The sequence below is a fragment of the Diadema setosum genome, chromosome 8, assembly GCF_964275005.1.
Source record: "Diadema setosum chromosome 8, eeDiaSeto1, whole genome shotgun sequence".
In the NCBI taxonomy this organism is placed as follows: Eukaryota; Metazoa; Echinodermata; class Echinoidea; order Diadematoida; family Diadematidae; genus Diadema; species Diadema setosum.
The window spans coordinates 10,120,960-10,144,550 of record NC_092692.1 but is presented as its reverse complement, the minus strand read 5'-3'; the positions used below and the strand labels follow the sequence as shown (position 1 = coordinate 10,144,550).

Here is a 23,591-nt window from a genome sequence, read left to right as displayed (position 1 = left end):
TTGGTTTTGTTTTTGTTTTTGTTTTGTTTTTTTTGCTCTTCAGTTCCAGCCTGATCAAGAATTTGGATATTTCTTCTTGGGGCTCATTACAGAAAGATGCTAGCACTTATCATTTAAATGCTATAGTTGAGGCTAGCTTAATTTAACAATGACTGAGACACTCACAGCTAATATATATTGTTAGAAAGTACAATTGCAGATACACTGTATCAGTTTTTTGTTTTGTTTGTTTGCTTTAGAGTTTTTGTTTTTGTTTTTTGCTTTTGGCCTGTGTTGATTGGTGTCTTGCTCAATTTTTCTTTTGCTTTGTGATTGTTTGCTCATTTTAATTTGTCTATTTCTTCTTCTTTATTTTGCATTGTAGTTCTTATGAACAGCACCAATTGGCTGGCCAGCATGTTTAGAATTTGGGACCTACCTTAATCGGGAAAAGAGCGAGAGTGAAACTTAATAAACGGTTCTGAAACAACCTTGGACGAAACCCAAGAAAGCAATACACACACACAAAACCCAATTTCACCGTCTGTCTGGGGAACTTTCAGGCCAATTTCTGAGTCTCTGGTGACTTTTGACAATTTGCTTTGGTTTGGACCAATCCATCAGAGTCTGATAAAAGAAATGAAGTTCAGATGGTCAGTACACAAATCTAGATGACTGGGCCAAACCGATATCATGTCCACATAATATGGTCAAATTTGTCACAAAATACACCCCGCATTCATTTCCTCTTGGACTGATATCTATTCTATCATTTTATCTCCTTCATCATTCCCTTCTCTTGCTATCTGTTTTATTATTCTTTATATGATATATATGTGTATATATATATATATATATGTATATATATATATATATATATATCATATATATATATATGTATATATATATATATATATATATATAATATATATATATATCGTCGCTGGGGTGACAAGACCTCGTATCTCAAAAATGTCAAAAAATTTTTTTTTAGCTTAATGGTCAAATAATGGGTCAAGTGATGTCTTGGCCAAATCCTAACTGCCTTACTCCAAAAATGAAGCCACCATGACATGTCAAAGTGAAGGCTTTCCCATTCACTATAGTGCTTTGGCCGCCATGTTTTTTCGCTCTCCTGAACATTTGACGATTTTGAGATACGAGGTTTTGTCACCCCAGCGACGATATACATATATATCTTTCCACAGCTTTTGTTTATTGTATTCTTTTCATATATCTTCTTTTTAGCTTTTTTATTTCTTATCTGTCTGCCTATTTTCTATCTATTTTCTATAATGTATCTGTCTACCATAACCTGCCTCAACTTTAGTTCTCAATCTCTACCTCTCACACACAGAAATAGACACAAATCAAATGAACACAACACATTAATCTCATTTTTAATTCAACATACATGCACACAAAAACTTAACATTTAACATAAATAGATAGATGCGTATGTATTGTATATACATATATTTGTATGTGTGTCTATTCGCATAAATATACATACATATGCCAGGGCTCCACACTAACTTTTATTTTTGGTGGCCCGAAGGCAAACATCCGACCTTTTTTGGTGGCCCGATCAGGCCACCAAATTCTTCATTTCTGAAATTTTGGTGGCCCGACTTGCATTTTTGGTGGCCCCGGGCCACCGGGCCACTGTTAGTGTCGAGCCCTGCATATGCACACTTCTATCTTATTCTCTTTCAGCCACATGCACACACACACACACATACATACACAAGTATGCATGTCAGGTTACGCATGTTTGTAATTCTAACAGACCTCTGCCCATGTTGAGATTCAAGATAAAAGTTCTCTTCACAAAGTGCAAGGCCGACAGACAGGAGGATCGCATTGTATGGCAAGCATTATTTCGGCAAATTAATGACTGACAATTTGCTTTATCGGATCAGATCAAACCGGGTTGCAGGTGGCATTTACAAAGAGCGCCGAGAGTTCGTTCGCTTCCCCCACGAGTTTCCAATCAAAACACGAACCAGAGAAACAGGACGGAGGGATGACGGACGATGGCCAAAACCGTGACAAAAAGAGAAATCGGATAAATGTCCAACATCTGCCTGCGACCTAGATAGAAACAAGTTTTGACATCACAATGTACGGGGACTGCCCATATTGACTTCATTCTGATAAGAATGAGGGGAGGGTGATTGGCCAACGAAGTAGGGTACAACCACGTGTACCCCCCACACACAGACACACATCTTCTTGGCAAATGAGCGTAAAATAAAGTCTGCGATCACCGACTCAAGATTGAAAGAGCTCAGCCTAGAGTTTCACAAGCCACTCAAATCTTCCTCCTACATATAGCATGGGGCAGAACACGTGCCACTGAAAACCTTCTAGTGTCAAAACCTGTTGTGACAGGCCATTATATACATTTTGTACTTGCTTGCACAACAACATTTAGGAATTTTGTGCCGAATCAAAACCGATCTTCTCGAACATTGGTGGTACCCATCATCAGCAGGGTGGGTATGAAGATACAGGAGAAGGGGAACTGTTTTAATTATTGTATACTGTAGCATAGCTTTCTCATCTATAAAGTATTATATCTTACAGCATCAGGGTCCATGAAATATCACATTCACACATAGAAAAATGAAGGGAGGATGATATCCCTCCATACTATCCACTGGGGCATCATGATCTGATAATGGAACAGAATCTGATACCAAAGCACCATAGTATGCAAATGAAACTTTGTGGAACCCACAAGTGGAGTGCTCACTGCTGAGAGCCACTATGCACGCATTTCTGAAAACAACAAAGACAAAAACAACATCATCATAAACAACAACTTCACATTATCATCATTACAATCATTGTTGTCGACGTCATCATCATCATCATCACTGTCATCATCATCACCATCACCATCATCATTACCATCGTTGTCGTTGTTATCGCCATCATTGTCATCATCATCAGTATCGTCATCATCGTCATCATCAAATGACAGCGGGCAGCACTAATCAAAATCACATCTAAAGCAGCATCACCTGCAACAGATTTCTCAAGACGCTGAGCACTGTGAAGTGGTTCGGAGGCTACGTGGTATACCTTTGTAGGCTGCTTGCTTACCTTGGTTGGGAATATTGATGGGTGCCGTCAGGGCAACAGTAGGGGCATTGGACGGTGAGGTCACACTCAGCAAATTCTACAAGGCAGGGGACGAAAAAGAGAGAGAAGAGAGGGGAATAAAAATCGCGGGGTTGTTGATATCATGATATCTTCTGGTAAGAATGGAAATGACAGACTGACAGAAAAAAAAACAACAATCAAAGAGAAAAAGAGAGAGAAAGAAAGACATAAACTGTCACAACATAATTGAGGTAACAAGAAGCATGACCTATTAAAGCCCCTTGCTAACATTTGCAGATAAACAAAACACAAGACAAGACAAAACAAAACAGCTTCAGTGCTTCAAAGTACAATGTAGTTCTAAAATGTGAGTTAGGGATAAAAATAACCAACGTGAAAATGTTAATTAGTATAATCAATATTAAGCAATGTTAAATATACAAAATGTGAATAACAGTTTTATCACAAATTGTTTTTAGAATAAACCATCATTGTAACGGTTTATTGAGAAAATTGGTGATATCTCCTATGATACATTTGTGGCTTTATTGTAAAATTTGTGTATGGTACAGTATTTTGTGATACAACTGAACTATACATACGACTCAAATGTGATTAGTCAAACATTTTTTGAAATCGCTACTCCCAATGTTGAATAGTGGCTTTAAAGGATAAGTGATGGATGGAAGATAATTCTATATAAATATGATGTCATTCCTGATCATTCATGGACACTCGTCCAGTAATCATCAGCTTGTACAACTATCTGTACAATTTCAACCAAATTCTCAGTAGTATTTCATTGTCTGCAGTGTTAGGGGCAATTTTACTTTCAAGAGTATTCCAGTGGACAGACAACAAGAAAACTGTAAAGATGCATTTGTTGAAAGAGATCTACAGAAAACATGGACTAGACTTTAGGATTTCTCTAGTGCAGGAATTTTGTGTGGAAAGATATAAAGAGGTAGAATGTAAACAAAGAGACCCAGGGGTCTCGTGCTCACCTGTATATCACAAGTTCACCTTCCATACATTCTGGCAGACTCTTAAACTACAGTATATAGTATTAACTTTATAGTTCTATCCCTTCTGGTTTGAGAGAAGGTCTTTAAAGATTCCTCTTTTTTTTTTGAGGGGGGGGGGGGGATTGGGCACAGCTAGAGAACCCCCCGGAAGCATGCTGCCATCAGCTCAGGTGAGTGAAAAAGGGATAAGATGATGATGGAAGGTAGAAATGATGGTTTTAGAAAAGTGGAAGGGGAGGAACTGGAGATGTGAAGAGAATACGAAGAGAGAGAGAGAAAAAAAAAAAGACAGGCTGAAGGAGAAAAGGTGTAGAGATGAAAAAAAAAAGAGACATATTCAAGGAGTGGAAAAGGAGGAGTTGGAGAAAGTTGTGAGAGAAAAAGAACTAGACAAGTACTCGGAGAGTGCAGACATCGACCAAGCAGCCCATTTCCTACAAAACATGCATGCTGAAAAATCGCACAATTTCCCAATGATAAAGAAGCCGTTGTTTACCTCATTAGCTAGTTTCCTGCATGCTATGCAGCACCTTCAGCAGCTAGCAGAGTACAACTGTATGTGCTTTAGTGCACGCCTGTGCAAACCTCAATTATGTGCGGCTTGAACTCCTAAGTTCATTGACCCTATTTGCCAAAAGATTGAAAAACCCTTCGAAAATTCATAAAAATTACCAGATCACTACAGAAATTTAATCATTCATCTCTTCCTTGTGTCATTTTCAACTTTTCCTGTAAGTTTCATTCAAATCCACTCACAACTTTGTGAGTTATTCTGCAAACAGTCAAACAAACAAACAAACAAATGCCGATAAAAACATATTAACCTTCTCGGCGGAGGTAAAAATGGAGATAAAAAAGATGGAAAGATGGAGAAATGAGAGAGAGAAGGCAGAAGAAATGAAAAGATTATAGTTGACAGAGATTGTGAGGGCAAAATAGGTGAGGGAGTGGGTCACACACATAAGAGGGTGTTGTATGGTCACTCCATGGGAGAACAGAAAAAGCTCAAATGGACTAATGCCGCAGATTTGTCAGCTGACCACACACCACTGGCAAGAGCCCCAAAGTTCTCCAACCATGGACTGAGTCAGAGGCAGGTTTGTGGCTAAACTTAGCAACTCTACATGGTTGAGGACAATCGGATTAAAGCTGGCCACACCTATCTCTTACATCTCCATGATATATCAATCCCCAATCACACACATGCATGTACAGTTAAACTCGCATAAGTCGATCTTCTCGGGACTGAGCAAAACACATCGACTTAGGCGAGTTTCGACTTGTGCGTAAGTCGAAAAAAATCGACTTACAGTTACACCACGCGTACATATGTATAATGTACATGTATGTTGTCTATACTCTGGAGCCGAGAGCTGGAGCGGAGTGCCCGATATTTGCCCGTCAGCAAGACACTTTATCCACATTGATGCAGGCCAGGGCTCCACACTAGCTTTTATTTTGATTGATTTTTTTTTTTTTTTTTGGTGGCCCGAAAAAAAAAACAAGCAAAACTAAATCGGTCCTACTAAACATAGAAAAATAAATATTAAGTATAACTGAAGTGATACAGGACGGTACCCACGTCTGAAATAAATAAATAAATAAAAAATTTAATCATCTTATACCGTTATTCTGAGTTCTAAGATTTAGCAAATAGGCTTATAAATCATTAAAGTTGATGCCTGTTTAGGTGGTCAAAATTTACGTTTGAAATGAGAAAGTGGGAGCATTTGCAGACATTTGTAAATATCCGATATTTGTTTTAGCATCGTAAAGAGCCGAAAGTTACCGTTGTTTATTTCTGATTGTAAAAGCAATCATCCACCATTTACAAGTATTTTAACACCTTCCGGAGCCGAATGTTACCATTAATCATTTTCAAAGGTAAAAACAAGCAACCGACATTCATTCTTTGATCTTACGGAGCTGAATATCATCCTTATTCATTTCCGAACGTGAAAGCAAACATGCGCTTTTAATTTTATCATCTGAGCCGAGTGTTATACTGTTAATCATTTCCAAATGTAAAAGAAACAATCTGTTACTTATTTTAGCATCGTACGGAGCAGAATATTACCGTTATTCGATCTCCAAATTCAAAAGCAAACACCCGACATTTATTTTATAATCGTAAGGAGCCGAATGTTACTGCTGTCCACTTCCGAAAGTGAAATGAATCATCTGACAATATCATTTCAGCATCGTAAGGAGCCGAATGTTATACTGTTTTTCATATTCGAACGTCAAGGCAGACATCCGACATTCACTTTACCATCAAACGCAGCTGAATGTTATTGTTATTCATTTCGAAATGTTAAATAGCAAATGTCTGATATTCATTTTAGCATCTTAATTATTGAGCAGAATGTTACTGCATCACTTCCGAACGTAAAAGCAATATCATCTGACATTTATCTTAGTATCTTCCGGAGCTGAATGTTATTGTCATTTACTTTCGAACGTAAAAGCGAACATCCGGCATTTATTTCATCATCGTTTTGAGTTGAATACTATTGTTATTCATTTCCGAATGCCAAAGCAAACATTCAACATTTATTTCAGCATCTTCCGGAGCCGTATTTCATCCTTATTCATTTCCGAAAGCAAAATCAAATATCTGACATTAATTTCAGCACCGTACGGAACTGAATCTTACCATTATTCTTTTCCAAAAGTATAAGCAAACATCCGACATTTATTTTAGTATTATACGGAGTCGAATATTACCGTTATTCATTTCCAAAACTGAAGGCAAACATCCGGCTTTTTGGATGGCCCGGCGTGCGTTTTTGGTGACCCCGGTCGCAAATTTACCATTCGCGAAATCGTGATTCTATTCGCGAAAAGACTCCGCTAAATATAAGGCATAGATCGCTACACTCGGCAGGGGCTACGTCGTCCTTTCACCAGGACTCGGTAACGGAAACCAAAATCTCTCGTGAGTTCTTGCGTTACCTATCGTTAATGTCAACGAATCATCGTTAATTTGCGCTTGGGATCGTAACTCATCGTTACTACAAACGTTAATTTTCCCGATCGTTAGTTTGCGTTACTAACAATTCAGGTGAAACCGCTTGCGTTAATGAAACGTTAATGTTGATGAACGCAAAGTTTCTTTTGGTATATACTGTATGTAAACAAAAACTGGCGTCTCGTGATTTTGACAGTGATTTATTACACAATAAAATCTTATTCGACTTAGGCACAGTGAATTCAATGGTTTTTCCGTGAAAATGTTCTTGGAATTTAATCGACTTAGGCGAGTATTCGACTTAAAAAATTCGACTTGTGAGTGAATTAATACACGTAAGTCAATGGGGAAAAATCGGGACTTTTTAAAATCATCGACTTGCGCGATTATTCGACATATGCGATGTCGACTTAGGCGAGTTTAACTGTATATATATCTATCTATTTATATACATGACACATGCATACAGTATACATGCATATATGCACATACATATCATATACATGTGCACACTTACTTTGACAACATCCCATAGTCAACCATTTAAAAGGTGATGCCAGGGACAGATAATGGGTTCACAATCATAAGGCGTGTCTCCATCAGCCTGAAGTTCAAACTAGCGGGATAATTTGCAGTTTGGGAAAATAGCCCAATATTGCGAACATGCATTTTCATCAGCTCAAAACAGCCCAATTGGGAAAATTAGCCCGAAATTTGATGCATTTGACGCTCAATCGACTCACTTTCATTATGTTAATCTCGATCTTGTACACATGTAATGAGCTTTCAGGTCTTTCTACCATTCTGTTGGCACATTTGTCTGCAAATCGTATCAACATGGACAGCTTTACAGGACACCATATCCTTGATTTAGTAGACGTAGGCTTCGCCAGGAAGCAATACGTCCGACTCGGGAACAGTTCTTTGCCTACCTAACTAGGAGTATGATGGGATCGAGAAAATTTCAGGCTGATGGAGACACACCCCAAATAGCGCGCTAGTACACAAACTAGCCAAAGATTTCAGTGGAAATTTTCCCGATCAAATAGCGCGCTATTTTGACATTGGGCTAGTTTTGTAACCGCAAAAATAGTGCGCTATTTTGAAACTTCGGGCTGATGAAGACAGGCCTATAAAGTTTCAGTTCTGAAGCTAAGTCACAAGACCTTTCCTTTCTTTTTTTAGGGGGGGGGGGGGTGTTGCTCTTCTTGCTGCTCCCATAAACATAAAAACATCAAAATTGGACATCAGACTGAGACCTTGTGAGGTATATTAGAATCTATGCATTAAATCATACCTACTGTATCTGGGTTCTTCTATCACTATTATCATCAAGCTCTCTCTGTATCATCTCTGACAAGATGGTGTGGATAACTCTTGTATCTGTTAATTTCTTTGATACTTTGACAAGTTCTTTACTAATATCAGCCGGTATATCCTCTACTAATTTGCCTGAAAGCTTTAACACTCATCTACTACTAAGTCCCTCGCCTCTTAAAAATACATTTTATCCATGAATTCTACATTAAATTATGATCATTCGGTTTAGTACTGGCGCTGAGTAATGGAACTTTCAAATTCTCTCTGTATAACATTAATGAGGAAAGCACTTGTATCTGTCAATCAAAATCAACCTCTCCCACATTTTGTTTACCATGCTTTCTCAGCATTTGTTTACCTTGGTGTTTTGTTTGTTTGTTTGTTTGTGTTTTAGCATGTATGACTATTCACACTTGCACAATTTGGCATGGATTCCTACTCCATTCTCGACGCTTGCTCCCCACCTGTTGCGCCACATTTGACAAATGGTACAAAAGCGACATTTGTCAACGCCGAGTAGCCAATTACATGCCGAACAACAACAATAAAAAAAGAATACACACACAGTATATATTGTTGAGTCACTCTGGCATCTAGAGTATTCAGCACTCGTAGACTTCTGGGCAGTGTAACTTTACATGGCGCCAGATTTTATCTAATTCTTGTTTGCAGTGACAAAACTTTTTTTTTTTTTTTTGCAAGCGTTCTTCACAGAAAACATGTGCCTTGTCACTCCAGCTGTCAATCTCTTGAGTTGGTGGGGGGGGGGGGGGGCGGACAAAACACCTCAGAGAATATTTTCATTGCTGTAAATTTTAACCACATCACGTAAGGGTCTTGGTGTCTTGTGATTTGACAGATCATGAAGCAAACAAAGCAATTTAGATATTTTTCTCCCCTGTCTGTTGTAAGGAAATGCAGCATGTATACAATCTAGAAAGAGCTAATAAATGACCAAAAATATAACAATTTTTTTATACCCTGATTGTACTGCATTTTTTGCATAATACACAGGAATACATACAACTTTTAGGGTCTAACCACTTGCTCCCCCCCCCCCCCCCATACTAGCCCGGAAGTGGCATTTTTAAAAAATGTGGTGAAGCCTTTTTTCTTTGTTTTGCTTGTTAGTCGATGTTGATTGGAAGGTAATTGGAAGTTGTACCAGAGTTTTTGTTTTTATTTTTGTTTTGTTTTGTTTTGTATTTTGCTAGTTTTCTTGCTTGTCGGCCCAAGAAACTTGGAAGTGGCACCAGAAATATAAACTACTCCCCCCCCCCCACACACACACATTTAAGAACATGGCACCACTGACCAGCAATGATTAGAGTAACAGTGAGACTCTGAACAGAAGGCTCTAAAACGGGGACAGGGACGGGGGAGAGGGATGCCCACCTGATCTTTGGGCGAGATGATACGTGTACTGCTCATGCTCAGGCCTCGTACGTCCTCCTCCAGATCATTCCCAGCATCCACCGAGGAGGCCGCCATGTTGAAAGATGCGTAGGCACTGTACAGATAAATATAGAGAAAGACAGAAGGACAGACGGAGAGAGAAGAGAGAGAGATAGGGAGAGAGAGGGAGAGAGAGAGATAGGGAGATATAGGGGAGAGAGAGATATATCCATTAGTTTCTCCTTCAGAAATATATTATTTATTCACTGTCTTGCAGTCGGTTACCAAGAACGAAACAGACAAGTTTTGATATCACAAGATCATCAATTTGGAAACTTACAGGAAGGCTTAAACTTTCAATTATACATTTATTTGTTTGCGCAAAGTTACATCACTTGTGACTGTTTGCATCAAATTGTTCTGAAACAACTGGATAAAGATTTTAGTTTGTGAATGTCTTTTTTTTCAGTTCAGTTCTTTTCTACACATGTTTACATGATAACCTCTTGTCTTTTGATCTATATCAGATTCATGTCAAATAAACTTCAAGAAGCTTAGCCAGTGTGACCACAGCTACTGTCACACTGTAACTCCACAATGTCTGCAACTGTGATGACACATTTCAGGCTTTGTGCTGCCTTGCAGCATACATCAGGAATAACAAAAAAGAGTGACCAAATTCATTTTTATGCTCAGGCATACCATTTTCTTCATTCATACAGTCATCATGAACTATCACATGAAGATATGGACATATTAACAGAAACTAGAGGATCTAAAGGATATGCATAATTCAATCACACTGCAATTTAAGGAAGAATTCTTATTTTTTTTAAAAAGAAAAGAAAAGAACATCCCTTCAAACTAAAAAAAAAAACATATTCCGGGATTATGTAATACCCATGACCTGAACAGACACCAGACCTGTGTCCTAATGGCATAGAGTCACAAAGTTACAGACTGCATGTACAGACTTTTAGAATTGATCTGCACAAGACTTCAAGGCTACATCTAGTGAAGGGATCAGGACATGAGCCAAACACATTCTCCCCCAAAAACTCAAGGGGGCGGGGTAATCGAGGAAGCTCTAACATTCGGGGTCACGGCATCCACGAGCACAGCACCCCCCATGCGTGCGCAACGGGGGCGCGAGTGAGGCCGCGGGATATTGGATCGGATGGCCAAGGTGTAAAGGCGGGAATAGCTAAAACAACAAGGCCAGTGTGCACTGAGGAAACATATAAGAGCCGGGCGGGAGAATACCAGGAAATTGAGCAAAGACGGAATCAATTATTCCGCCCCGAACCTGTTCTTCTCGCGACGAAATACGGGACAACAGGGTGACTGAGCAGGGAAATTTTAAACGGGACTGCTGGGGATTTGTTCGCACTGATCGTGAGATAAGAAATAAAGAGAGACATACATAGAGAGGGAGAAAAAGAGAAGCAATATGTTACCTTACATGACAAATGATGAAAAAGACAAAAACCGCTTACTGATGCACTTTTACGAAATTATTCTTTTTATTGTCACTACTAGCTAGGTCCAAAAAAAAAAAAATCTAGAGTCTTTGATAAATGCACAAGGGATATGTTCAAACTCAAGGCTTTGTAGACACAGTGGCACAACACATTGTCTATGTTGTTGTTTTGTTTTGGTTTTATAATTTCTCAGAGAAATTATTCACTAACTGATGGCAGCATGAAACTTTTGGAATACACTTTGCCCAAACTTTGCACCTTGCATAGTCATTGAAGTACGATGAGCAAAGTTTCAAATGCATGAAATAAGCGGCACCTCAGTTCTAGGACAATTACCCCCTGGACAATTATCCCAGACCCTTCCCCTGACCCTAATCCTAATCCTAATCCTGAACCTAATGCTAACCCTAACTCAAACTCTAACCCTAAACCTAACCCTAACCCTAATCTTTATTTTATACGGGCACCTCCAATGATCAACCCTCAATGCACCACATAACTTTCCAAACCAGGACAAATGGGCTAATCATCCAGTGCAAGGGTCATTTGAAGACCTATGTCGGATAAGTATCAATTGTCAACTCTTGCAAAAGACTCATTAACCCGTTAAGGACGAGTCCCGAGTATACTAGGGCAAATGTCTATGGGAAATGTGTGTTGTAGCAAAATCAGTCCATCCTAAATGGGTTAAACAGGCAACCAAGGGTGCTGAGGAACTACAAAATTGTACATAAACGATAAAATCATTTATCCATACAATACAATGCAACAAGATCAGTTGGATGACACAATGACCATGCCAGCTGTGTTTAAAAAGAAAGAAAATCAACGACACTGAGCCATATGCTAGTAAAGGTGAGCGTTGTATATAAAGATGCCCTGCGGGCTTTTTAGAACATATGCCCATGGTAAACACAAATATTACAAAGTGCTAAAATTAATCTCAGTCTGTGAATTCCTTGGGAACATGGAAGATATCTCATATCATTTTTATAATTCAAGTAGAGGGTTCTACCTTTAATCCATTCCCTCCCAGTTTGTGATAGTCTTGTTGACTTGGCACACAGGCCCACCAAGTTCCAGCAGGTAAAGGATTAAGACAAGAGTCTGACGAGTTTCAGAGGTCTCTCATTTTATCTCATCAAAATGTCAAATTCTTGAAGTGGCTCCTGTGATGATATGATTATTGTATCAAACAAAAATAAAATACCCACAAAATATCCCATACTTCAAATATAAAAAACGCACAGTGGAAAGAGAAATTAAATATATCTAAAATAGCTCCACGTAGCTTAGAAAGTCATGACGTTGACATCCAAAGTGTGCGCAGGATCAACTTAATGAAGAACATAACCAGACAAAGACCCAAATTATCAAAACAAATGCCGAGTTGCCGAGCAACCGAGACATGCTGAATGATGCAATTGGCTATTTAGCCGCATCACACACCACACACACACATACAGTAATGATGAGGCTTGACAGACGAGACCCTAAGATGTGAAACCTATCCCCTAGGGACCAGCATCAAAATATCTGCAATTTCCTGCACGAGATGAAAAAAAAAAAAAAGCGACAGGTATTTTCCATAGCGACTGACCAAAAAATGCAAAAAAAAAATGACCTTTACACGAATTGATTCACAAAAAAAAAAAAAAAAAAAAAATTAAAGACCACAAGAGATGGATTTTGAAAAGGCATTCGGGAGTTTATGTATATATTACTCTTTTTTTCTGCTTGTAATACAGCTAACAAGAGAAAATTTCAATGCGTGTCTTTGTTTCGCACAGACAAGCTATGGTTTTAAGTTGGTCACATCCGTTTAAGAAAACACAGATGGAAACCACTGCTTCTGGTTCTTTTCAAAGTTAAATCACCCAATTCCCGTTTCTTTAGTATTCATCTTCAAAAGGATTGCTTGGCTCTTTAAACGACCACACCTTTGACACATACACTTGCCACTTGGAATTTATCACCATGCTATCGATTTTAAATCAATGCTTCATGGCAAGGGAAAACGCCTCCATATAAGGCATGAAAACGGCATGAATACGAAACACTATAGTTGATGATTTTGAAGCTAATTGACGCTTAAGCTGCTAACATTCTGCAGACATGCACATTTGTTGCAAATTCCAAGTGCGTCCTGCGAGGTGCACGCGTCACTGTGGAATGTTTAAAGTCGCTCATAGGACGAGAGTTCCGCACTATAACGGTGTCGATATGCCATGATCAGTGCGTCGACCATTCATGTGGGAACACCCTTCATAATCAATTAGGTCATGGAAGAGTGACACTGCTTGTTCAGCGTCAGTGTGCAGAATGTAGAGGAAACGCGATGCGACTCGTGAAACCGCATTTCCTACATCGCATCGCTGATGGATCAGAGGTGACAGAAAATGCCTTTGCATCCATTGTTCGTGATGTTGATTTCAATACGAATACATTGTATGAATAGAAGAAACAAACACATCACAGCAAGCAGTCGTCTTCCCAACCTGAGAGGGCGTTGCGGATACTAGTCACAAATGAGTCGAGGCCAAGGCTACTCGAGTTCCACCACATCCACTGGGAACATGAATGCAGGTCACTGCTTGTCACAATTCTTGTGAACTCTATGCGTTTGCACAATGTTTCTGCTACAAGTGCACTTCACATCATTTCACGTAACAAATACGCATATCAAGCATGTCATATGCAATTTCAGAAAAAAACATGTTTTCTTATTTTTGACATAAAAAGAAGGAACACACTAAATATCACACAAGCATCTGTACGCGTCAGAAGCTCTACAAATACAGTGTTGTAGGAGGAATCCTAATGATACAAGTCCATTATGAAATTGAATGTTTTTTACCATTAAAAAAATATCAATATATCTTTGGAAATTGATGTCATAACCAAGTTATCATCAGCCTTATAACTCGCCTGGCAAGCTAAGAGTTAAAGTATTTGTCTACTCGTCCTGCGACACTGAACCACGGATGAGCACACCGCTGGAGATCAGCTTCTGTCGTCGCACCGGCAAAAAGCGACAGCCTGCCAGTGATCGCATCTCCTCAACGATGAAGGTGAAGGTGAGATGATGAGGGAAAAATAGAGTAAGTAGAAATGAGAAAGAGAGAAAAATACTGCCCAAAATTGTCTGTCCTACAAGGACGCGAGCCACGGTTGGCTGCTACAGGGCAACGGTTCAATGCCCAGCTGGGGCTGAACGGCTCTGTCAGCAACACCTCCATGGGAAGGTGTACCCAGATGAGAGAGAGGGGGGGGGGGGAGGGGGAGAGAGAAGGGGAGGGGGGAGGAAGGGGGAGGGGTATTACTTGAAAGTGGATTTGCATCCCAATTTCTTTATTGACAAGGATCCATGGTATTAACCAATGATGATGAGAGTGAAATGACAATAATGATAATAATAATAATGATAAAGAGAAAGATCAGATAATAACAAGAATGACAAGAAAACAAAGTACCCTATGTAGTTTCAAGATTGATTGCAAAAGAGTTATATGATATACACACCTTTGTATTGAAATGAGAAAACTGGGATTAAAAGTACCATGTGCAGGTATCATTGCATTTGATTTCAGAGAAGTGTCAGCTTGCCTTTGAAACTATTTGATTTAAGTACAATTCCTCCATGATATCAACTAGTAAAGTTTGAGATTTTGCTTTGAGTTCTTACTCTACTCATTAAGGACAAACCACTCATACAGATGCCAAGCCATGATTCAAATTTGTGTCCATGGTTCATAACTATGAGAATGTGAATTCGTGGCAGTTTAATACAAACATCAATATTGCTCACCACATATGACTAATTTGATTTTGACCACACCCCCATATCTTTGCCAGAACATTTGCCTGTGTGCCTAGGAAGAATGTGGTTAATCATTGCTGGGAACATGATAAAAATTACAGAATTTAACATGCCTTTTTACTGCCAAACTTGCCCTCTAAGAATAAAATACAGCTGGGGATATCTCCAGAGTTACAAGGTTTTGTAGCATAAATAGAAATAGCACATGTTTGACCTGATAATCTGTAGAGGAAAAAATATGCATCACAAATATGAAAATATCTCAGGTTGATTTCACCCCGTCAATCTACTAAGTTAAGATTCATATTTGCTCAGTGTATTATGAAAGATCTGTGCAAAATATTCAGCATGTCACCAGTGTCAACCATGCGAGAGCTTACCTAGCGGTCCTCCATATTAAGGCCTCTTTCCTTCATCATGTTCTTTATAAATATTCCTAAACTTCACTTTCTACTTCTTCCTCTTGGAGATGACATAGGACTACAAAGAAGTTTCTTTTCTTTTGTTTGATTTCATAATCACGCAAGTAGACAACATTAAAAAGATGATGAACACTGCTCTGGAACACACTACCCATAGATTTGTTTTCTGAATATTTCAAACAAGTACAGAATGCCTCGTAACAAAAAGGCAAAAAAAAAAAGAGAAAAAGAAAAAAGGAGGGAGAAATATGTTGATAACGTGTTTATACCCTCAGGCTCATCGCACGTAGTCTGTTGGCCGAGGGGAGAAATTTGTCACAGAATTAGCAGACAGACACTCCACAGCGGGTTAACGACCCTATCAGGAACGACGGGGGAACGCACGGTTTCGCATTACACCGCAGCTCAGGGCTAACTGCCGCATACGCTTCACTTGCTGTGCGCGTGCATTGCTCAAATGTATCCAACTCTCCAGAAGGAACAACGTCAGAAGGACATACAAAAAAAAAATGGAGAAAAAAAAATGGTCGTATCTATTCAGGAAAAAGAGGGGGAGAGTTTTTCGAGTTCGCCAAGCCTGCGATTAGATGTTGCACGGATGGTTTGCGACAGGAGTTCACCCGCACTGAGTGAATGACATGAATGTCAAGAGGGGAACGAATCCAAGAAAACAACAACAAGAAGTCAATAGACTGAAGAGGAAGAATAACGTCAAAAAAAAAAAAGTTTGGATGACAGATTAAAAAAAAAAAAAAAGAAACATCGAAAATACGAGGGTTGCTCAGGGAGTGCAAACAGGGAGAAAATGCAGATAGATTAGAATTGAGAATGACATGTACGGAATACAAGCTAGTGAGATAGCTTTTTGTGTACAGTGAGTTTCAAAATCAACTACAAACAAACTGCACACACAAAAATAATTAGAGGATGCAACAGAAAGGAAAGCTGGAACCACTGAAGTACAATGTGTAAAAGAATGTTCAAAGTCAATAATGTGATTACACAGAATTACCATTTTAAAGCGTCTTTGGCATTAAATATGTCATTGGGATATTAAAAAAAAAAGAAAAAAATCAACAAAACTGAGCAAAATGAAGGGTATACAATAACAAAAAATCAATAACAAAAAAAAAAAAAAAAAAAAACGTAATTGGCCATTACCATCTACAATTTTGGCTCTTGTTTTGAAAAGTCTATATCTGCCCTAAACCAAACACAAGGTTGGTAAAACTAGACTCAAAGCTTACAATCATCCCCTTTTTATCAATATCCCCTTATAAATCCAATGCAAAAAAAAAAACACCAAAACAAAACAAAGACAGAAGAAGAAAGAATTGGCTAAGGACTCTTAAATTGGGTCATTTTTAAATGAAGAATAAATATTCAAGAAACAGATCAACATTGCTATGGAGCAAGGAAAGGGAAAAAAGGGAGAATTACTCTGCTTCCCCCCCCCCCCCCGAAACATAATTGGTGGTCAAAGTATTCACATCAACATACCACATTTACACTTAAACTCAAACCAGCACACCACATTAACCCATGGAAGCCATTACTTGTCACACAACGGCATTGTCGTGACTGCTGCAGGGTCAGTCTCCAGTTTCAATTTCTCTTTCATCCCCGACCACTCGCTGACGTCAACGGGAAGCCGTGACACGTGTGAACAAACCCTCGGTTGACGATACATCATAAATCCTACGCATCACCTACACACCATGGACCTACAACGTTGTAGGTCCATGTACACACTAACACACAAACATGCACATCTCAATACAAAGTTTTGTAGATGATGCCTGTCTCAATGAGAGAACAAACACAATTTTCCATCAGAAAGGTAGTCTACCATGCCATTGATGGATGTTAAAAAGTCCTGAAACAAAGTCAAGGGACCTTAACCCTTTAAAGACTGGTTCCGATCATACTCGGGCCGGTGTCTATGGGAAATGTGTGTTGTAGCAAAACCAGCCCGCCTTCAACAGGTTACAGAACCTCCTGCACCAGCTTAGTCCCATTAATAGGGGATTCACACGTATGCAAATTAGTGCATTACAAACCTCACGATCTGCAGCGCAATCGCAAGCATCAAACAATTGCATATCAACGGGAAGGTCTCAAATGAAAGAAAATTTTTTCAATGCTACCAATAAAATTACTGAAATAAGAATTGGAGAGCACTAAACCAAAGATATTTTGATTTTCTGGGACTTCATGTATTGAAGGTCTCCTACTGCTCACAGCATATGGAAGTCATTTTCACTATCGTGGACCAGCCGGACGTATCCTTCGTGGGATGTGGCAAATTCGTGATTGTCTGCGGCAGGTTCGTTTGGTTTCGATCAAAATGCACTTTTTTACCCCAAAGTTTTCTCTGGGCTCGCTTGCCACGTTCATTTTGTGTCCAACACTACGATATCATAGTAGACTTAGACACACGGCAGGGCACAGAAAAAAACTCAAAGCCGCTGCTGAACAGGGAGGGAGGAAAAGGAAAAAGTAAACTAACAGGTGGGAAGGGCTCTCCCTTTTAGGAGGAGCTTCTGCCTTTCTTTTTCTCTTTTATTCTGTCATTGTTGATCAGTAAAAGCACATGCACGTGACTGACGTCGGGGATTTTATCCTAGAAGCGCGGCCCCAGGGCTCGGATGGTAGCATTGTCGCATTTGGCACATCAAACGACCGTGTTGCCAACTTATCAGCAAGATGAGATGCACTTAACCTTCATGGGTGAACATACATATATATATGGTTGAAAGAGTAAGCCTATATTACTTTGTGCCATCAGGATGCAGTGAGGAGAATGATAACTATTTAATCTATACTCTTTATTTATCTTTTTAAGGACATGTATTTTCACCAATTTCCCATCCAGTCTACTTTACAACACTGTACTTCCCTATCCTGTATAGAAATGACATCCCTCTAAAGTTCCAGAACTTTCAAGTACACTTGAGAAGTGAGAGAAGAAGTAGCAGTACCTCCAACAGATTGGCACGGCATTATCTTGAGATGAGAGATGAGGGAAAGGAGGGGAGCAAGGGGGGCGAAAAGGAGAGGGAGAGATAATACGATGAGCGCATCCCAGTTTGACGAGGAGAGGAAAGGTGTACAAGAGCAGCACGGTTCTCCCGACAGGAAGCATCCGACAAGTTCTGAAGGTCATCTTCCCTCAAGGATGGAGGTGGTAGGAGGGGGGTTGGGGATTGGGGGTTGGGGGTTGGGGGTTGGGGGTGGACTCAAACCTATTTGGCCATCGTCCCACAGGACCGGAGACCCAGACACCGCAGTTCTGATCCACCTTGGTGATGGAGCACGGAGTATTTTGGCAGTCGCACCTCACCTTCATCAAATCAAGCTTTCCCCCGGCGACAGATTTCTATCCACCTCAGTAGAAGATCCACCGAGCTGGCTAGTTTCCATTCACATCTTTGAGAATACTCTAACATTAACCCGGTCCCGAGTATACTCGGGCATGTGTCTATGAGAAATGTGTGTTGTAGCAAAATCAGCCTGTCCTCAACGGGTTAAGTGGAGGTCCCATGTGTGAGGAAGTCAAGACTCACTCACATAAAAGATCCCACTTCATTCATTCATTCCAAAGAGCAGAGTGCTCACCCGCTGAAGTGGTCCACCCACCTACCCACACCAGAAAACAGGGGAATGATGCCAACACCTTGTGGTTTACCCAAGGTGAAAAGCAATAGTCAGTAAACAGTGTCAACCAGGCACATTGTGACACATGAAAAAGGAAAGGAAGCATCATCACTTGATCTGAATTGCATTTATACTGTCGGTGCATGGTATTGATATCAATATCAGTTTTCTATGACTTTATTTATCTTTTTAGATTCTAATGAAACTTCTACCAGAGTGTTGTATCGATTATCCCTTGTCTATGTACAGGTGCCTTTATCTGAAAAAAATTTTGGGGGCAGAATCACGATCCTTAACACATTTGAGGCATTTTCGGGCATAAAATAAACACAAGTGTGTTTTCAAATGCGTTTAAATGCTGATTTGAAGTGGCATTCAAAGGCTGATTTGAAATGTGTTTGAAGACCACTATCGCCTTTCTGTCAACAGTAGACTAACGGAATGCCACTTTGAAACATCTTTATACCTCGGAGCTGCCAAGGTCAAATTCCAACTGTTCTCAATTGCGGAGAAAGCATATGCGCCATTTGTGTTTTCTACCCATTGTCTGAATGATGAAGGCATGTTTGGTGGTTTGTAGTTGGCCTTCGATCTACTTCCCAGGTCGAACGGTGCAAAGCAGCTGCCCAGTATAACAACACATGAATCGCGATTATGTAATGGTTAGATAAATATAACACCTTAAGAATCGTGTTTCAAACCACGTTCATAAAATGCTATTCAAAATGTATTTTGAAACATGATTTTCTTTCTCAAGTTAGATAAAAGCACCCTAAAATCACTTTGAACATTTGAATGACTTTTCCCCACTATGGCAATCTATTCAAGGGGGTAGACGGTGGGAGGGGGAGCCACACAATGTGCCCATCCCTTCTATTATGAGGCAACGGGGCGGGTGTTGAAGGGGTGCAGCTCCTTCTAAAGATGCTCTCTGTGGCACAGCTCAGTTCTGGTTAACCTTCTGCAACGCTTCATACGACGACGTGTCAATCAAACAGCCCGAACAGTTCACAGGTCGCATGCAGACATGGACCAGATCTCTATCTGTTTAGTGCTAGCAGATGTTAGACCAACATGAACCAGTGGAACCCATTACACAGGAGCCACAAAGCCAGCCCCAAAATTGCTGACTCATACTCACAAGAAACCCTGTTCTGTTCACATTCCATCTGGTCTCATTCCTATACATGCAAGAGAAACATATCATATCTAAGTGTCTAATCTATTATAGACAGATAGGACAAAATAGGGACATATTCAAAGAGTGAGAGAGAAAGATAGATATAACTCATTAGATTCTACCTACATGTATTCTGCAGTACTTTCACTTAAAAGTTTGAGATACTCCTTCAAAATGTACACATACTCAATTTCGTTCAGAAAAAAAAAAAAAAATGTGTGGGCGAGATGACACACAAGGTCTCTAACTTAAAAAAAAAGAAGAAATAAGTGAATTAACAAAAACTAAGGCACTGAATGATCAAAGTGGAACACTGCCCGAAACGTTGACCCGAAAATGCAGATCCGAGAGCAGAGATAGGACAAGGAATCGAGCAAAGCTGAAAGACGGTGCCCGGCAAATCAGGCCACAGATTCGAGATGACGAAAGAGGCGGAACTGGACCGCACAAAACGAAAAAAAGCGAGAAAAAAAAATAAACAAATTTTGGAGAACTGATACAGCAGAAAGGAGACGCACTGGAGGATTGGAACAATTACAGCTTGGACTTATAGAATTATGTCAGGAAGTGGATTAATGGGTCAATTCGACCACAGACCGTCATGACTCAGTGAAAAAAAGAAGGAAAAAAAGGGGGAGACGGGGTGCAAACTCTAAAGATGGTGATGAAGTTGTGCATGAATTAGGAGACAAATCTCACTTGTTATGGTTTAATTTGCTGTAATATAGAAAAGAAGAAGTGGGGTAAAAACTGATTGAGTCCAGAATACAGACATTTGGTTCCCATTTGTCAAAGGGTTGAATTAATCCCTGCAAATATTCAAGCACGAACCACAGAGCTCTCTCTTCGAGGGGAAATCCTCGTAAGCTGCTCTTGAAAGCAGCATATCTTCCGGGGATCGTTGAATCATAGCTGGGTTAGTCCAAACCTTTGTCGAGGTGTTCATATCATCAGCAATAAAACATCTACTTTTATAATAAATTCATCATGGCACTAGGAAAGACAAGCTTGAAATTGTCTTTGATAAAGAAGAGGTCTGAGTTAGAAAGGGCCCAACGGAAGTAAACGAATGGGACTAAGAGATCTTTTCAAGAGCATGGCTACCTCACCGGAAGACCACTTAACAAGGTTTTGGACCTGCCAATGAGTCAATAATGCACTCATAGCACTAAACAGACAAGGCTCTTATATGATCCTATGTATCTCTAGCTGAACAAAAATTTCTGATACTTGCACTAGTTGCAGACTTCACAGCTTGGGCGCTGCAGTCTGACTGCGCAGAACTCTCCGTAGAGTTCTACTCCGTAGAGTTCTGTGGCTGAGAGAGTGAGCTGAGTAATGATGCAAAGTATGTATTAACTTTGGGCTAATTTCCTATTAAAACAGGCTGGTTTCGAGCTGATGAGGCACATTCGTAATATCAGCCTATTTTCCTAAACCACAAAATAGCCCGCTGGTTTGAACTTCGGTCTGATGAAGACACAACTATAGCACTCACAATAATGTGTTTGTTTGTTTTTTGTGTTTTTTTGGGTGGGGGGTCGCGATCAGGATTGCGCCCCAAACTTTGAAATTGATATAATGGATATGTGGGTACATCCAAAAGCTGATCCTATAACAGCAAGTGACATATGATTCCAGTGGAAAACTCATGTTTATTTTTATTACACTTTCTGTACGCCTCTAGATTGCTGCATTAAAATTCAAGCCAGTTCATACACCTGCAGAAGGCAATTGAAAGCAATATGTCCTCAAAATTTCTTTTCCTCTTTCTCACATCAGAACATTTTGACCTGGAATGTAATGCAGGATCTTCCGATGCTACAAGCCATCCCGACAAACTATTTTGAGACTCAAGAAATCCTGCCAAAAAGAAGGGGCAACCATTTTTATTAAGTCAGCGACTTACCAGCCCGCCCTCGGTGTGTGCGTCCAAACACACACTATCAGACTCGAGTACTGACTGAACATTGTTCCGTTTCTTCGCCTGACGCTTTTCGCAGTCGCTGCTGCTGTCGAATTCGATTCCCAGACACTCCAGCCGGACAGGTTTGGACAGCCAGGCCTTCCTCACAACACTGCATTACATCAGACGGAACGCGTAGAAAAACTGCTCTCCCCCCGTCCAACTCCTGCCTCGTACAAAACACACGCACACACTCAGGCGGGGCAAGGAGAGGGGGAAATCGACACTGAGAGTCCAACAAGAGTTTCCACTTCTCCACAATAGCTGCAGGAGACCACAAAGGCAGAAAAAAAAGGGGGCGAGGAGGAGGAAGAGCAGGGAAATTGTAAACCCGATTGTTCCCCACTACTCTCCGCACGGCTTCCCCCTTCGCAAACTACGTTTCCCTCCCTCCGTTCGATCACTCAATTTTCCGAACCCCTTCCGTGCTCTGGCTCGGAGACTTGGCACGGCACTCCACCGTTCCCGGCTGTTTCTCGGGGAGAAGCCGCACGCCATTTGCTGGACTCTCGGCGAGTCAGCCAGCGCCGCCCCGATCTGATCGGGCCAGGAAAAACCCAACTTCCAGGCTGAAAATAAGACCGGTCACTTTTCCTTCATCATAAACATCTGGGGGAAAATGAAAATAAACTTTTCTTTTTGAAACCCCATCTGTGTAGACGAAGACACAAATATTGTTGTTGTTGTTGTTGTTTCCGTGTGAGCTATAAGGACATTCAATATTTCCATGCACTTCGCTGACAAACCATCCACTTGAGTTTTTCTTGAGATCTCTGATGACTATGATATGGGGAAAGGGGAAATTCTTGACATACATCAAATTTGTGGCCCAGAATTCAGTGACAGGTTACTTCCAGGAAAAGTGCTGTGCAAACTTACTTCCAGATGAAAAAAAAAAATTGCAGACACTAATCAAGCCATAAATTACAGCAGTCCACACATCAGATTTTCATACCCCCCAAAAAAAGTCTTGAAGTAATAAAAACATTTTTCTTATATCAGAGATATAGCCATCTGCAATTTGCCAATGATCAACTCTTCAGGAAAGATTTAAATACACAATGGACCAATGGACTGATCATATCAGCCAGTGTGATCTGCGGAGTATGGAGCCTTGGCCAAATTCATACAGGGTTTGAGTCTTAAAGTGGTAATTTGCATGGTAGGGATAAAACAGAAGACAAGGGGTATCCAAACTTCATTCTTACTTTTTGTTTTTGTTTGTGTGTATTTGCCTGTCCTTAGTACAATGCCAGAGAATACA

At 40.1% G+C, this 23,591-nt stretch overlaps 1 protein-coding gene across 1 annotated transcript in view; it reads right to left on the bottom strand.

Annotated features, from left to right (window-relative positions):
• Positions 1–9,910, bottom strand: part of LOC140231414 (E3 ubiquitin-protein ligase TRAF7-like) — a 92,321-nt gene extending 82,411 nt beyond the window's left edge. The window contains exons 1-2 of the mRNA XM_072311539.1: positions 9,802–9,910; positions 3,091–3,166 (exon numbers count right to left, since the gene is read on the bottom strand). Coding sequence (XP_072167640.1) covers positions 3,091–3,166; positions 9,802–9,897 — 172 coding nt within the window. The 5' untranslated portion in view covers positions 9,898–9,910. The remainder of the gene's footprint in view (positions 1–3,090; positions 3,167–9,801) is intronic.
• Positions 9,911–23,591: the final 13,681 nt, after the last annotated feature.